Here is a 15855-nt window from a genome sequence, read left to right on the forward strand (position 1 = left end):
GGCCAGTCGACTCATCGACTGCTGGTGGCGCCGCCGCGAGTGTTCGACGCGAGGCTGGACGTTTACAAAGACGAATTCTTCCGTGAAGAAAATCAAAAATTTCCCCCATTTCTACGATATTTTCCGTGAAAACGCGTTCATTAATGTGTGACGGGGTGACGAATGTGTTGTGATTGTGTGTGAAATAGCCAGAAATATGTCCTCCCTCTCTGCAAGTGCGGAAAATCTAACAGACACCCAGGTTGGTTTTCCCACCCACAACAACATCGCATTTCTTGTAATTTCACACTTTTCCATGTGAATTTTCCGGGAAATTATTGTGCAATGCTCATATGCAAGTGATCTGGGTGAAAGTTCATGGGTTTTTTATTCTGAGAATTGAAGGAATTGGGTGAAAAAGAGATTATCCTTTGAGGAATAATTTTCCTACACGATAAAGCCAAGCCAGGCACAATCTTAAGATTTCCAGCACTTCCGCCTCTTCGTCAAGACAGTGTTGAAAGTGCACGGAAAGAGGGAGAGGCTGAAGATGAGTCACCGTGAATCACATATCACTTGAACTGTGTGAATTCGTCATGGAATGACTCTAATTGCGTCCAATTAACGCCTTTCCAGACCAACGATGGCTCTTCCATGTGTCTCGAGCTGGCCCTCGAGGGCGAGAGGCTCTGCAAAAGTGGCGACTGCAGAGCAGGAGTCGCATTCTTCCAGGTAATGAGGCGTCTCTGGAGGCGCGGAAGACAGGAAATTGACGACATTCTTTGCATTGCAGGCTGCCATCCAGGCGGGAACTGATGATCTCCGGATTTTGAGTGCCATCTACAGCCAACTGGGCAACGCCTACTTCTACCTGGGCGACTACGCCAAAGCCATGGACTTCCACAAGCTGGACCTCACGCTGGCGCGCTCCATGAACGACAAGCTGGGCGAGGCCAAGTCATCGGGCAACCTGGGGAACACGCTGAAGGTGATGGGGCGCTTCGACGAGGCGGCCATCTGCTGCGAACGACACCTCACGCTAGCGCGGCAGCTGGGAGACCGCCTGAGTGAGAGCCGAGCGCTGTACAACCTCGGCAATGTGTATCATTCCAAGGGGAAGCACATGGGACAGCGCGATCCGGGCGACTTTTCCGATGACGTGAAGGAGGCCCTCATGAAGGCCGTGGGATACTATCAGTAAGTCCTCGCGAATGAAAGTGTGTGTGTAAAAGAGAGAGAGAGTCTGTTCACGGAAAAGTGACGAAGAGGCTGAAAATCACACACAATTAATTGCCCACACTTTTATTGGTCATGCTCATTAGGTCTCTAACAAATTCCTCTCATTGGAATCATAAACGGCGTTTTACTACTTCTCACACTCACAATTGACGCCACTGTTTGTTGAGACAAATGAACTTCCTCCGCAATGCTGGCAGAGAAGCAATTAGAATCACTCTGATTCATGAATTGCTTCTATGTTCGCATCTCCGAGTATGTCCTTTGACCCTTCATAGCGCACAATAAGAGAGCAGATGAACGCCTCCGGTGTGCAACTACATTTATAGCGACTTTCGCTGAGCGCTTGTTCGATTGGCATTGTTGGGGACAATTCACACGGGCAGAGTGGTGGTTGATTGTTCTTCAAATTACAATTGTCCTGTGCAAACAAGGAAAGTTTACTCTAATGTTTCCAATGGGAAATTTGTTTTTGTATGGGAATTCTAAATGGATGAATATCGGCATCGACAGAGTAGGAAAATTGAAGCCAAACATAGATGTATATTTACTCAACACGGTCCATTTTATAGCCCCCTTTTAGTCTAAATATACAGATGCGAATGCTTTTCGTTGGAGCTTTGGCTGTGTGATGCTGACCTGAAATCTGTTTAAACTTCGCGCAATTTATAGTGTTTGCTCAAGAAGAAGTGTCCAAAAAATGTTTGGTAAATTGAAATAGAGTGAAATTGAGCGGAAATCAAGTGATTGATTGGAATTTGTAGTGCATTTTGTGATATTATTCCAAGAAATCAATGGAAATTCATTGCAAATAAAGAGACAAATTAGTTAGATTTGCAACAGATTCAGTATAGACGTATTTTCTAAATTAATTCCTTAATGATGATAGATAAGGATATTTGAATACAGCGCACATACACAACATTTCAGCATTGTTCTTGTTGACAACATTAGAAAAGAAGGCTAAAGAGTGCCATGATCAGCTCGTGACGAGCATTGTGATTTACACGCACTCAAGTATTGACATTCTCTAGCCAAAAGAAACAATCCATTCGCCTCACTTCATCAGCAACTCGCGCAGAGTTGAGAAGCATTGAGGAGAAGTGTTTACATTCATCATTTTACTACTCTTTCCAGGCAAAACCTCGCCCTAATGCGTCAGATTGGGGATCGCGGGGCTCAAGGCCGAGCCTGTGGCAACCTGGGCAATACTTACTATCTCCTCGGAGACTTCCAAGCGGCAATCGTCCATCATCAGGAGCGACTCAGCATTGCGCGCGAGTTTGGCGACAAGGCGGCTGAGCGACGCGCCAACAGCAATCTGGGAAATTCTCATATCTTCCTCGGGCAGTTCGAATTGGCGGCGGAGAACTACAAGCGGACGCTGTCGCTGGCCATTGAGCTCGGCGAGCGGGCGGTGGAAGCTCAGGCGTGCTACAGCCTGGGCAACACCTACACGCTGCTGAAGGACTTCTCGCTCGCCATCGAATACCACCAGAGGCATTTGGCCATCGCCCAGGAGCTGGGCGACAAGGTGGGCGAGGCCAGAGCCTGCTGGAGCCTCGGGAATGCGTACTCAGCCATCGGTAACTACGAGAAAGCCCTCCACTACGCCCAGTCGCACTACAGTTTAGCCACAGAAGTAAGTTCTTTTCGTAGCTGTGCCTTTTCGTCTTTCACTTGAAAGTTCGCAACTATGAATGTCACACGCTTTGTATCTTCCTGGTAATCAGTTGAAATATTGCTCGGGCTGTTTTCAATTGTATTTTTATCCACAAAAGAGTTGTCCAGAATATTGATGACTAAAATGTGCGACAGTGTTTTATGAGAAGCAACACGTGGTCACGGAAATTCAAGTGAAGATTGTGTCCAACACTTTCCTTTATGGGTGTCTTTGAGGCCCAAACGTACAATCACAATCATGCGAGCGTTGCTATGCATTGCCAAATACAAATTTGTTGGACGTGATATGAAAGACAAGCGATACTCGATCAGAAGATATAGTGATTAATTTTGGACATTTTTGTGTGTGTTTGCAGCTCGGCGATCCTGTTGGTGAATCCACGGCTCGCATGAATATCACGGACTTGCGGAAGGTTCTGGGATTGCCTGAAATCACACCCACAGACTTTGATGCCATGTCATCGGACAGCCAGCGGTCCAAGTCGTCGCCCGAGGAGCAAGAGACTGCACAGACGGTGCGCCAATATCGGGTACGAAGGCAAAGCATGGAACAATTGGATTTGCTTAAGGTTTTATTTTGTTTTTCTTATTATTTCACCCATTTTGTGTGCACTCTTATTGATGGTTTTGGGGCGAATTGAGGGAAAATTTACTGATATTCCTTGTTCTGCTTCAGCTGACGCCGGACGGGAAGAAAGTGGAGCATCACACGAAGAGCGAGAGTGGTACAATTATGCAGGAGGACGACTTCTTCGATCTCCTGACGAACTCGCAGAGCAAGAGGATGGACGATCAGCGGTGCACGTTGAAGGTGGCCGGCGGATCTGTGTCGGTTGTGGAGGGCGCGATGCGGAAGCCGCTGACAGCGCAGAACAGAAACCCACCGCAGACGAAGGACAACAGGAATGCGCTGCTGGAGATGATCGCGGATCTGCAGTCGGAGCGAATGGACGAGCAGCGAGCGACGTTGCCTGGACTGGTGAATCGCGCTGGGCTGGCGCTGAAGCCGCCGCCGGGTGCGACGGGTGTGGCGCCGGATGACGCGTTCCTGGACATGCTGATGCGGTGCCAGGGCTCGCGACTGGAAGAGCAGCGGTCGGAGCTGCCGCGGCCGGGCGATATTCTGGAGGACAGCGAGGAGGGCACTCGCAGGGGCCGGTCAAACATTGGCGCCACCGTACCTGATGAGGACTTTTTCTCGCTGATCTCGCGCGTCCAGGGCGGACGGATGGAGGATCAGCGCGCCGCTGTGCCACTGGGAGTGTCCAGGCGTCTCGCGATGCCCAACAACGTCCACGTTCAGCCACCAAATGCCACCACCAAGGAGCCTGGCAAGAAGAATTGAATCACTTACCATTTATTGTCCCTCCCTAGCGCTTAGATTTTATCTTCCTCGAGTGTGATCAGAAGCACACACTCAATATCACCTCGAGATTGTGAACTCAAGATTTCTTTTTAGTATAGTGACGAAAAGTGAGAGAAAAGAGAGAAAATACTTACTTCACTTACTTATTTACCAAGTGAAAACTGATCCAATACAGAAGAAACGTTTTAATTTAAAATGCATTTATAGCCAAAATACGATTTTTTTTTCTCTCATTTAGCGAATGAACAAATCTTTTTTATCATGAATTTTCCCTTTTTATATACTTTTTACTCTTAAACAAATGATATTTTACAAATGATTTTACTCCTCAATAGAAAACATAGTAGAGACAGAAGCTCTCAAAAAGCCAAAGGATAGAGAATTTTGTCAGAAACTATATTTCTCCGGTGATTGCATGACGGGGAAATGTTCAGAAACCTTTTATTCCTTGTGAATAAAGAATTTTTAAAGTGTTGACTTTATGCAGAGTCTCTGAGGATTGTCTGTTTTATCTGAAATTTCACTTTTAAGACAAATAAAAAAGCTATAAATTTTATCTACAAAGTTAAAGAGATTTTCCTTCCTCCGACGTTGTGGTTTTCATTCATCAGAACAGTATAAATTGCTTAGTCCTAATTAGTCAAGGTGCACACCACTCAGTGTGTTGTCTTGGCTGAGAATGACTGTGCGCCATCTGTTATCTACCCTCGAACTGTGAATGCTAGGTCAACAAAATCACAACTCAACATCGTTTGAATTCCTATTTAATTTTCCATGTAAAACAAATTCATAGATATTCGTCAATTCTTTATCTAGAACTCTTATACTCCTCATACTCAACTTGCATCCGCATGCGGTTGCATTGCCTTTAAGGTGTATTCCACAAAGTTTAAGTCCTTCATGTACTCTGTGACTCTCCTCAGATGGCGATCCGTGTAAGGCAAGAGTGTCTCCACAATTCTGAATGCACCACTTGGTCTGAAGCTGCCTGCGAGCATATCCTTCAGCAGGATGTTGATGACTAACTGAGCTGCGCGGCAGTTTTTGCTGTTTGTGTTCCACTTGGCGGCGTGATTTAAGAGAGTCTCCTTGTCCATCTCATTCAGCCCACTAATCGTCTCCTCGACGCCTTCCTCCTGCACTTCCACGATGCTCTTCACAATTTTCAGCGTCATTTGCGGCTTCTCCAGCCGAATGGCCACTCTGAGGGCTTTTAGGTACTTCTTCTGGTGCAGCAGATTGTTCAGTTCCTGCTCCTGCAGAACTGTCTCCTGCACCTTCTTCTTCTCCTCCGTCTTCTTCTCTTCCGTCACGTCGCGCCACTGAATCAGCCTCGAATCTGATCCTCCACTGAAGAAGAACTTCTCGCTTGCCGGCAGCGCCACAGTCCACACTCTGCCCTCGTGACGCTCCAGCGTCGTCACACACTCACTAGTCTTGATGCTCCACAGCTTCAGGAGTCCATCGGCGGCCGTCGAGAGAATTTGCATTCCACGAGAGATGAATTCCACCCTCAGGACCGACGATTCGTGTCCCTCCAGACTCTTCAGGCACGACAGCGAGTTCACTGCCCAAATGCGAATGCTTCCGTCGGCCGAACTGGTCAGAATCACCTGATCCACGGGCGAGAATCGCACACACCAAACTCCTCTCTTGTGTCCCTTCAGCACTCCCACGAGAGACAAATCGCTGGCGTTCCAGATCTTCGCCGTCTTGTCCTGCGAAGCGGTCGCTAGGAGTTTGTCATTGGGCGCCACAGACACTGAATTGATCTCCTTGTCGTGGACAATTTGGGTGGCTGAACAGACAAGAGGCGCAGCTTCTGAGCTTTCCTTAGGAATCGTCCACAGCTTCAGGCACAGATCCTGACTCACGGAAGCGAAGAAAGACGTTCCCGATCGACTCATGGCGATTGAACTGACTGAAGACGTGTGTTTGCTGCCCACACCAATGCAAGTCACCTCGAAGCAGTCTGGCTTCAAGCTCCACAGCCTCACGCTTGAATCTTTACTCGCAGAGGCAAACAGCTTTCCTCTTCCTGTTAATCAACACAAGATCCAATTATTTTAAGAGAAATGTATGGAAATAATTAAATGCTCACCTGACAGAGCCATCACAATGTCGGTGTGTCCTTTCAGCACCTGGCAATTCATAGTCGTCGTATCGTAGAACTTGATATCCTGGCTATTTGTAGCCACTGCCAAGTATCTGTCCTTCTTCCCCACGAAAGCCATGTCCAGGATCTCATCGCTGAAGCCGATGAGCTGTTTGGCACAGTGAAAAGTGCCGATATTGTGGATTAGAATGTTATGATCTGCGGTCGCGACGCCGATTTGTTGGGATTTCGGGCTCCACACCAGTTGAGTTATTGCCAAACCGCCTTCCTCTTCGGACTTGGAGACCAAGCTGTTGGTCTGCGTAAAGATGAGCTTCGCCTTTGTCATCTCCCACACTTTTATCACGCCCGATTCGCCGCCCACAGCCACATGGATGCCCTCCGATGGCACAAGCAGACCTCCGGGCAGATTAATGCCATTCGGGAGGATGATTGCGCTCTCCAGAGTCTCGTAAACGGGAATTACTTTTATGCTCTTCTTCTGTTTCAGATCCCACAGAATCAGGACCTTATCTCTGCTTGTGGACACCAGAAATTCCTCATTATCCGTGAGCGAGAGTGAAGTCACTCGGCTGTAGTGGCCTTCCAGGGACGCAATGACTTGCCTGGTCTTGTAGTCCCAACCCAGAATCCGATTGTCATCGCCAACGGCGTAAATGCAAGACCCTGATTTCGTGAAGGTCACAAGGCCGATGACGCCCTGACATCCGCGAAGATTCGCCAGGCAGATCTTCTTGGTGTAATCCCAGATTCTCACGGAAGCGTCGCATCCTCCGCTGGCAACCAGCTCAGTGGTGGGATGAAAGGTCACTCTGGAGATCGGGCCATTGTGAATTCCCTTCCACATTCTAACCTGGGCGCAGGATTTGCCGTCCCAGAGCTTCAGGAGGCCACTTTTGTGTGCCGTCAGAACAGATTCGCCGCTGGAACTCACGGCGAACGTGTAGATCACATCTTCGCCCTCGACATCGGCTCCTCCGTGAATCGAGCGATCCACTTTGCCACTCTCCACATTCACGAAGTTGATCTTCTCAGCGTCCTGGCAAACTATTTCTTCTCCTGCCCATGCCAGAAAGCCGGACTTGTAGAAAGCCTCGTACTCATTCTCCACCTCAAATCTGCAAAACAGCACAAAATTGTAAGGCAACTTGATAAGAAATGATCGTCTGGATGAACTTACGATTCCTTTGCATGGCTTTTCGACATCTTTGATGGATTTTCACAGCATTTTCCGCAAGAAAACAACAAGTTAGGAACCACGCGCTCTCATAACACTTGACACACCGGAGGGTTTATTAATCCAGAAAAATGTGCCGTTTGTGTTTTCATTTTGGAGGTTAAGTTGTGGTGTGCAAGATGCTGCTCAGGATTTCCTTGAATTCTTGTAAAATACTGCGTAACACGCTATCTATTAGGAGCTTTGCCACCGCTCATGTACTCAGGAATTGCTCAAAAGTCTCAAGATCTGAAAATATCCCTGAAACTTCTCACGAATGGAGACCAATTTACAAGTATCCACCAATTCGGCTCTTTTCCGTAGCAGGAAAGATAAAAGTCTACCAGGGAATCCTCACGGTACTTATCGCTCCTCTCTCCTGGGCGGCTGAAAGCAGTTCGATCCTTCCACAAGGAACTTTCAACACTGTAACAATAATAGGTAAAGAGTGCAGAGTTTTCGAAGTGTTTCTCCGCCTAAACTGATCTTTGACTTCCAGGCGTGACCGGCTTTCTTGCACTGTCCATATATAGTTTGCTGCTAAAGAATTTAGTGGGATTCATTTATCTGGATAGCACTGAGCAGAAGATAAAGCTGGCGTACGTCGGTTTCCTCGGACAACGCAAAGAAGTGGAATACTTGGTGAAGGATGTGATCAGAGCCGATGATCTGCCGCCTACGAAGATCAAATTCTTCTACCCACTGGCGTTCCACGGTTCCAAGGAGAAGTATATAGTGTTTTACAAGGGAGGAGCCTTCGAGGATATAGAAAAGTTTGGCAGCATCTTCGGCTATGACTTAGTTTAGGCCCACTAAATAGAACAGACTATTTAATACATCTTCTGGTCATTTAGCTCCATCTGTAGTGGGCGTATGCTCTGTTTGCCTCGCACTGCCTGTGCAGATCCTGCTTCCTCTTGATTACGCGTCCCTGGTATGAAGCGGCGTCTAGCAATTCCCACGCCAGTTTCTCCGGAAGATGAACGCGGCGCTCTTTATCCTTCGCCGCCTCGAGGATCCACTTCATCGACAGGAAGTATGAGCGATTGTCGGTGACGGGCACAGGCACTTGATACCACTGCCCACCTCTCTTGATGGGCGTCAGCTGGAGCAGCGGACGACAATTTTCCACGGCATCGTAGAAGATATCCACGGGATTCGTCTTGATTTTATCCTTCTCCTCAGCTGTAGCAAGATTATATCGCTCCAATTGGATTCTCTTGATGTTCTCGAAGCACTTGAACAGCAGATCTCTGGCCAATTCCTTCCGTCCGCCCTTCATGATGTAGTTCGTGAACTTCCGGACACGATCGTCGAAGAACACGGAAGAAGTTTCATTATTTCGGGCCGCTTTCACGCGAACATGAACCAGTTTTTCAGCCTCTCCAGTCTCCTTGAGAACCGCTTGCTGGTCCTTGCGAAACACGGGCTCCACAAAGTGTGGATTGTACATGGACATGGCCCGGCAGAGGAACGGAGACACCGGACCCCTGAAAAAGTGAGGTTGAATTACAAAAATCGCTAGATTTGACACTCAGCTGACTTACCTTACAACACTTGCTAGTGATTTATACATTGTGGACATCCTGTATCTGATTTTTACTTCAATTATCCGATTACATTTGATATTTTGTGTGTAAATGCGGTTTTATAAAAGGGAAAACAACACTCTGACTTCTTCCTTCCTTCACTCACATTTCAGCCTGAGCAATGTCCACCGACAGAGGGCACTTCGGCGAGCTGGTATTTAGCCGGAATGTATGCAAAACTCACACTTTGAAATTAACAGATGAACTCAGGAACAATAGAGCACGAAAGAGCTGAAAGAAGGGCGCAAAGTAATTGAAAAGTCACTTAATTTAGCATAAATAACCAGAGAAGTGGTCATATATCATGGCGGAGGACCTTTCCACCTCCACCCATGTCGAGTGAACAAAGTGGGAAATTGAAACTGCCAGTGTGCAGATTGTTTACAAACAATCCAATATCGCCCCATTCATATTTTGCATTATTTATTGGATGCAATAAATTTGTATTCTCGCGAGCATAGCGCGATATGCAATCGATTGAGCTGAAAGATTTAAAGCTGATTTCATTCGCAATATTGGTTTTTCTCTCTGTGTGGCTCTCGCGCCGTCTCAATTCTCAATTTTGTGGATATTTTACACCTTTTTCGTTCGTTTTAGCGTCGTTTTCAACTGTGTGTTGACGTTATTGATTGTTTTTGCAATTTTTCACCTGACCTGTACACTGTAAAATGGTTTTATGAATACGGTGTATTAAAAAATTATGACTCTTTCTAAAAAGCTTCTCAACTATTCTGGGGATTATTAAAATTCATTCGGAGATTTTTACTATAAGAAAAAGTCCATCCGCACTATCAAAGTACCACCTTTTCCAGCTGTGTTGGGAAATATAAATTACATTGGCCTAGAAGTCATTTATCTTGGGCCACGAGGGCTCTCGATGGAGTATTGGATTGAAAATTGAGGTGTTATATATTTATGTGGTGCAATAAATCCACTGTCAATTCGCGAATGTGTTGGAGATCTTCCCATTTCGCGGGCGATTTTTTCCTCGTCCTCCTGGCCACACGACGAGCCGGACATAAATCTCTTCAGCGCTCAGCATCGCTGGTAGTTGGAGGGTAGAGTCATGAAGTGTGATTTGTGGCATATTTACATCAATTTCTTCTCTGTTGCACCTCCACAAATTGCTGCGAATTGCCAATATTTTTCACCAGCTAAACACGCGGGGGTGTGTGAATCTTCTTGACGGCCTTTTTGCACCGATGACGCCAAATATTTATAGCAGGTATGAATATTTGTTTGCTCAGCATTTCCTGCATCTCGCGCGTGTTAAACACTTCTTAAGATGACGTAGAAAAGAGCAGTTTATCCACTCAGATCTTCTGAATGATAAAATGCATTAGAAAGTGAATATGATCTTTGTCTCTTTGGGTTTCTGATGGATAGTCCTTTATTCTTTATTGAGTCTGTGTAATTCAATTTCTGTAAAGTTTATCATGCGAGGAAGCTCGATAAAGGTTGAATTTTCTGCGCTGTCTTTTCTCAAGTAGTTTCTTGGTTTTTCTGTGAGGGCAAAACCGTTGCTGAAATACGTAGAGAGAGTGTGCCTGCAGCAGTGGCGGCCGGGGAATTCAGTGCTTGACTCTGAGAGACTCGGAGTCTCTTCCAGCAGCCAGTCGCGGAGGCAGCGGAATCGTGGCCACGCAGGGCGGAAGATGCGGAGCGATACGCAGTGGCAATAAATTTCCTCAGTGGTCTTCTCTTTCGCGCGACCGCAGCAAAAATTGGAACCCGGTTTTTCGGTCCTCTAAAATGGTCACCAACAATGCCAACAGGAATTGTCCAACTTCTTTGCGGGCTACTTTTTGTGGCGCGGACCGCGCATCTCCCGCACTCACCGTTGTCCTCGCCAATGGCGGAGGCTTCTGCTCCGGCTGCGTTCGACCGTTGAGAAAAGTCCGGGGAAAGAAATTTGTTAATTGGATCCGAATTCCTAATAAAAATTCCGCTGATCGACCAAATCGATGTTTGTCTCTGGGATGTTCTTTTTCCCTCGCTCTGTACTTTCCTCGCCATCGCTTTTATTATTCGTTCATCCTTTTATTGTGTCACTTGTTCTGGCGAAGGGCATTCTTTTTTCGGCCCGCAGACGATATTCTTAGGCTGAGATGAAAAAAAAAAAGAGAAGACGGAAAGCAAGACAGCAGGTTTATCCCATCTTTTAATCCTTTGTCCACTTCTTGCAATTCTCTCACGAAATTTCCATTGCCTTTTGGTCAAATCATAAAATGCACACAACGAATTTCGCTAAAAGCTTAATCCGGTGCACTTTTAATTCTTCTTCCTTTTTTCCGTCAGCATTTCATTTTGAAAGCCAGCTCGAAAGTCAATTTGCAAACAGAGAAGAAAATGATGCATACATGAAACAATTTATTTAGATTGTCGATTGCCGAGCAATTGAGGAAATGATTAAATATTCCGTGAGATTGTACGACTTTTGGAAGAGGAAAGATAAATTTTTATGGATTTCCAATCGTTATCCTCATCAGTATTTACAAACTGCATCGTCTTCATTTTCACTTGTATGATTTTTTTTCTGCAACGCAAAAACCTTGTGCATGAACATTTTGGCATTTTGAGATTTCTCCACGCAGATGAATTATTCAGGAATCATTTAACAAAACGACATTTTATAAATAAATCATTCACGCTGAGAAACCAAACTAACCAGAACCGGAAATATGGAGGAAAGAATTGCGCGAGTAATTTCTGCAAATATCATATTTCCTGTGGGCACAGGAGCTGGAAAATTTGCGAAACGCCAATGAATTCATTAATAAATTATATTTGATCACAATATATGCATGAAATCTACAAATATTATCTCTTTGCAGTGTGTAAAATACGCCCTGACTAATTATGGCATTTTCAGTAGAGTTCGGCAAAAGTCATTTGGTGCATTTCGTCGAGGACGTGGGACGAGGCCGTGGGCGGGTTTCCCTCCCCGTTGCCACCCTGTCCACTACCCGGGATCGTGAGACCCGTCATTGTGGCAGTCGACTTGCCAGAGCCCTGAATTTGGGGCTGTGCTTCCTGCCTCATGAGATTCCTGCGCCACTTGGCGCGCGCATTTTGGAACCAGACCTGCAAATTGACACACACACAGCGAGTCAGTGGCTAAAATCTCACGTGAAACTCATGAATCTCGTCAGCATGGGGAAAAAAGTGAGGCGATGCAGAAAAGAAGCCTCCAAAAAATGGGAGAAAGATGCAAAAGGAGAGACAATTTACTTGCAAAACACGTTTGGAGAGTCCAGTTTTCTGGGCCAATTGCTTCAAGTCTTTGGCATCCGGATTCTGATTGATTGCAAAATAAGATTTCATTGTTCGCAATTGGTGGTGTTTAAAGGAAGTTCGCATACGTTTCGTCCGCGTCTGCGGCGTGAGACAGCCACCGGAGCCAGGTGAGTGACTGCTGCCGTCGTAGGAGAGATCCAGCGATCCGCTCTGAATGTCCGATGAGATTAGCTCTGCCAGGACAAAAAGGAAACAGTTACATTTTCAAACATTTTCATAAACACGTCAATGAGAGTGCGAGAACAGCTCCTGGTGATGGGTAAAAAGTGAAAAATTCCCACGACAAACAAAAAAGACTATCGTATCTATGAGGGTTCATCTCTAGTGGTTCAGGCATGAGAGGTAAATCAATAAAAAATAGCATAAGAGTCTGCACATCACGTTATCTCTTGTATCTCATGAAGGAAAAGTCACGTAATCAAATTCACACGGCGCCAGGATTGAAAGGCGAGAGATCCTGCGATAAGTGACTGAAGATGTTTATATGTTCATCAGAAAAAAGTGCGTGTAAAACACTTCCTACCCTCATATGTATATGTGGAATAAAAAATTAATTTCCCCTCATGTTTCTTTTTGTATTTCAAACAGAATAGTTCGATTAAATCATATGAAAATGAAATGGAAAATTCTTTAGCTAGAGTAAGAAAGGCACAATTCAATTGCTTTTCACTCACCTAATCTCAAAGAAGTTTGCTGCTCAATGCCATCCTGTGGCGCCTCTTGGGGCTGTACCGATGGTGGCTTCCTCTTCCGTGGCCTGCCCTTCTGCGGGCTGCTGCAGTAGAATTGGGGCGATGGTGTGAGATTGAGTTCGTTACTAAAAAGATGATGGATCCATCATGAGACTCTTGACCTGAAACTCCCCTCGAGGGCCAAGGCGAGATCCCACAAGTGTTACCTCTCGAGCTGGAGGATGTCGGCGTCATAGTGCTCCCCACAGAAAACTCTTCCTCCGCGAATGGCGGCTGTGTCTCCGGCACTCAGCGGTGCACCGCAAAGTGTGCAGGAGAAGCAGGTGACGTGAAAGACCATCTCTCTGGCTCGCATCACCAGTTCGGATGAGCTGAGGCCATCGCCACATTTGGCACAGCGTGTCGTTGAGAATATCCTAGGGAGAGAGTCAATTTGTAATCAGTACGAGTTCTCTTCGGGCCATGCGTCGAGGAAATTGATAGTTTTTCTCGCAGTTGGATGGGCATCTCGCGGTGAAGTCAAAGGCGAGCACGACTCCGAGGATGCAAGCAAACACAATGCTCTAAAGATGGTGTGCAGCCATTAAGAAGCAGTTTGTATAATGTACTTTTGAAGCAACAGAAAAACATATCAAATACAATAGTTGACAGTATCAAGGCTCAAAGTAGACTTTGAATTTTTTATGAACCGTAGGAGATACTCTTACCTACACTACTAAATGCAATTGTATGTATGTGGCAAGATTTTGAAAAAATTCCCCATTACGATCAATCAACACTTTATATATATATATATATGGCTATGTATGTAGAGAAGTTTGCCCGCTAAAGCAAGTCTTCATTAAAGGTGTTGTTTACAAATTCTATTGCATGCTCATTTCACTTTTCGAGCAATTGTGTTCGCCTATAGAACTTTCAGTCTCACCTCGCACGAGAAAATTCTCAATCATCCCATATAAGGTGGCAGTGAAAACGAGCCTTCTGTTGGATAAGAGGAGCTTTTTCGATTTCTGCCTCTCTTGAAAAGGTAATTCAGTGCTACCATGAGTTCTTTGCATTCGCCGCAATGCTTTATCTCTCACCTTAAGCGGAAAATCTCTGGTGGAGACTCAAGTGAGACAGAAAGTGTCAGGAGAATGGAGTAAAATCAATTTTGATTTCTTGCACCATCGCACTAGAGATACAATGGTGACTCTGCATTTGGGATGCCTCTTTGTACGATTGCGCCGCGCACACATTTCTACCATTGGCACGACGATATATAAAAAAACGTCCCCCCAGCAAAGGACGCCAACTGGGAAGCTCTATTGATTTTCCGATTCACCGCATGAAAATACGCAGGAACAATGATGGAAAGTTTCGAGACAACAGGGAAAAAAGACATAAAAGAGATGTCGAATGTTGGAGGGTGGAGCGAAGCCCTCTCGATGGCATTTGATGGAAGGTGTTCCGATGAAAGATAAATATTGATGGAAATATCATAAGCGACGAGGAAAGGTAAATAAGCGCGTGGGAAGGTGCTCAAGTGCCTCGGACAGCCCCATTGTCCCCGGAGGAAGTGTGAAAACAGTGACCACGAGAGCGCCTTAATTGCGCCAGGGCCGAACTATTTTGCACCTGTACCCGAACCCAAGTGGTTCAATGACTCACCGACAGTAGTCCTCTTTGCAGTAGATGTTGCCGCCGCGACAGAAGCAGCTCAGCTCCGTGTCGAGGGGCTGCGAACAGCGACAGCATCTCAGGCACTGTCCATGCCAGGCACGATCTGCCGCCAGAAGGTAGAATCTACATTGTGCGGACAATATAATGAGACTCGTGATTCCCCTTCCTGGTGGGAGGCAAAAAACTGCTCAATTCTCACCTGTCCTTGATGGATAATCCGCAGCCGGCACAAGTGTTTTCCGCCGAGGCGGACTCTGGCGACACGAGATCCTTCAGCATTGTGCTCCTTGCCAAGAGAGCCCAATCGGTTTTTAATGACTTTTCCCACCTCTTTAGCGATGTTAGGTAATTAAATTAAATTAAACGCTGATGGCATCACTTTGCGTAAGGACTCGCATATTGATTAATTGCACTCTCTTGGCCTCTTCACCCTTTTGCCAGGTCGCAACATGAAAAATGTCTTACAAAATCATCGTTTTTTATACCCTCACTCAAGTCGATGCACTTTTTCCGGTAATTAGCCAGAACTGATGATAAATTACGTGTAAGAAATTGGGATATGACCTCTAAAGAAGTATGTCGTTATTCTTGGGTGTATCGCGAATTAAAGTGAAATAAATGAGGATTATTCATGTGCACATAACATGTATACTATGTATATGACAGAGTTAATTGAAAAAGCTTCATTATCAGAATTTAAAATTCTAATACGGCAATATTCTTTAAAATTATACATAAACTGCTCAAGTTGATGTCAAAAAGTTAATAGGTGCGATTTCAAACGGTTACAGAACATCTGTTTCTGTCGCTGACTACCTAATTGAGTCTTTTATGCCTCCTGTCACTAATCTTTTGATAGAGTGGCAATCTGTAGCATGGTGTAATTAATTAATTACACAATTTATTTAATTACCACCGAAATGCATTGGCCATGCGGAAACTTTGCAGTGTTATCTTATGGTGCATTTCGCGAGGGGAACAATCTTAAGGGGCGAATCATTGAGGAATTGCGTGAATAA

The 15855-nt window shown here is 45.6% G+C and overlaps 5 protein-coding genes across 6 annotated transcripts; 2 read left to right on the forward strand and 3 right to left on the reverse strand.

Annotated features, from left to right (window-relative positions):
- The first annotated feature begins 22 nt into the window (after nt 1-22).
- LOC132258889 (G-protein-signaling modulator 2) lies at nt 23-4828 on the forward strand. 2 transcript variants are annotated; one of them, XM_059756426.1, is made up of 6 exons: nt 23-241; nt 616-711; nt 773-1176; nt 2353-2857; nt 3255-3467; nt 3575-4828. In XM_059756426.1, the coding sequence occupies exons 1-6, from the start codon at nt 197-199 to the stop codon at nt 4241-4243; spliced, it is 1932 nt and encodes a 643-aa protein (XP_059612409.1). In that variant the 5' UTR covers nt 23-196; the 3' UTR covers nt 4244-4828. The 2 variants fall into 2 exon arrangements, with proteins under 2 accessions (XP_059612409.1, XP_059612410.1); XM_059756427.1 differs by having other exon boundaries at nt 3255-3428.
- Nucleotides 4829-5018: 190 nt separating this feature from the next.
- Nucleotides 5019-7676, reverse strand: LOC132257360 (transducin beta-like protein 3). Its single transcript, XM_059754225.1, has 3 exons — nt 7561-7676; nt 6366-7498; nt 5019-6302 (listed from the first exon to the last, which is right to left on the reverse strand). The coding sequence occupies exons 1-3, from the start codon at nt 7584-7586 to the stop codon at nt 5101-5103; spliced, it is 2361 nt and encodes a 786-aa protein (XP_059610208.1). The 5' UTR covers nt 7587-7676; the 3' UTR covers nt 5019-5100.
- LOC132257365 (uncharacterized) lies at nt 7663-8432 on the forward strand. Its single transcript, XM_059754229.1, has 2 exons — nt 7663-8037; nt 8096-8432. Exons 1-2 carry the CDS (start codon nt 7737-7739, stop codon nt 8401-8403), a joined length of 609 nt encoding a protein of 202 aa, XP_059610212.1. The 5' UTR covers nt 7663-7736; the 3' UTR covers nt 8404-8432.
- Nucleotides 8388-9309, reverse strand: LOC132257364 (small ribosomal subunit protein uS7m). The gene is made up of 2 exons (XM_059754228.1): nt 9144-9309; nt 8388-9086 (listed from the first exon to the last, which is right to left on the reverse strand). Exons 1-2 carry the CDS (start codon nt 9179-9181, stop codon nt 8447-8449), a joined length of 678 nt encoding a protein of 225 aa, XP_059610211.1. The 5' UTR covers nt 9182-9309; the 3' UTR covers nt 8388-8446.
- Nucleotides 9310-12017: 2708 nt separating this feature from the next.
- On the reverse strand, nt 12018-15276 carry LOC132257366 (LIM/homeobox protein Lhx9-like). The gene is made up of 6 exons (XM_059754230.1): nt 15036-15276; nt 14825-14959; nt 13381-13590; nt 13157-13299; nt 12417-12655; nt 12018-12269 (listed from the first exon to the last, which is right to left on the reverse strand). Exons 1-6 carry the CDS (start codon nt 15113-15115, stop codon nt 12054-12056), a joined length of 1023 nt encoding a protein of 340 aa, XP_059610213.1. The 5' UTR covers nt 15116-15276; the 3' UTR covers nt 12018-12053.
- Between the last annotated feature and the right edge of the window lie 579 nt (nt 15277-15855).

Source organism: Phlebotomus argentipes, unplaced genomic scaffold (genome assembly GCF_947086385.1).
Source record: "Phlebotomus argentipes unplaced genomic scaffold, Phlebotomus argentipes genome assembly scaffold_4, whole genome shotgun sequence".
NCBI lineage: Eukaryota > Metazoa > Arthropoda > Insecta > Diptera > Psychodidae > Phlebotomus > Phlebotomus argentipes.

Bases quoted from the DNA above. Each gene is read 5' to 3' on its own strand.
- LOC132257364 (XM_059754228.1), bottom strand. From the start codon at position 9,181: ATGTCCACAATGTATAAATCACTAGCAAGTGTTGTAAG. The intron at 9,087-9,143 runs GTAAGTCAGCTG...TCACTTTTTCAG, and splicing joins TCACTAGCAAGTGTTGTAAG to GGGTCCGGTGTCTCCGTTCC.
- LOC132258889 (XM_059756426.1), top strand. From the start codon at position 197: ATGTCCTCCCTCTCTGCAAGTGCGGAAAATCTAACAGACACCCAG. The intron at 242-615 runs GTTGGTTTTCCC...ACGCCTTTCCAG, and splicing joins AAAATCTAACAGACACCCAG to ACCAACGATGGCTCTTCCAT. The intron at 712-772 runs GTAATGAGGCGT...TTTGCATTGCAG, and splicing joins CAGGAGTCGCATTCTTCCAG to GCTGCCATCCAGGCGGGAAC.
- LOC132257360 (XM_059754225.1), bottom strand. From the start codon at position 7,586: ATGTCGAAAAGCCATGCAAAGGAATC. The intron at 7,499-7,560 runs GTAAGTTCATCC...GCTGTTTTGCAG, and splicing joins AAAAGCCATGCAAAGGAATC to ATTTGAGGTGGAGAATGAGT. The intron at 6,303-6,365 runs GTGAGCATTTAA...GTTGATTAACAG, and splicing joins CATTGTGATGGCTCTGTCAG to GAAGAGGAAAGCTGTTTGCC.
- LOC132257366 (XM_059754230.1), bottom strand. From the start codon at position 15,115: ATGCTGAAGGATCTCGTGTCGCCAGAGTCCGCCTCGGCGGAAAACACT. The intron at 14,960-15,035 runs GTGAGAATTGAG...CGCACAATGTAG, and splicing joins GGATTATCCATCAAGGACAG to ATTCTACCTTCTGGCGGCAG. The intron at 13,591-14,824 runs GTGAGTCATTGA...CTCTCTCCCTAG, and splicing joins TGCAAAGAGGACTACTGTCG to GATATTCTCAACGACACGCT.
- LOC132257365 (XM_059754229.1), top strand. From the start codon at position 7,737: ATGCTGCTCAGGATTTCCTTGAATTCTTGTAAAATACTGCGTAACACG. The intron at 8,038-8,095 runs GTAAAGAGTGCA...TTTGACTTCCAG, and splicing joins CAACACTGTAACAATAATAG to GCGTGACCGGCTTTCTTGCA.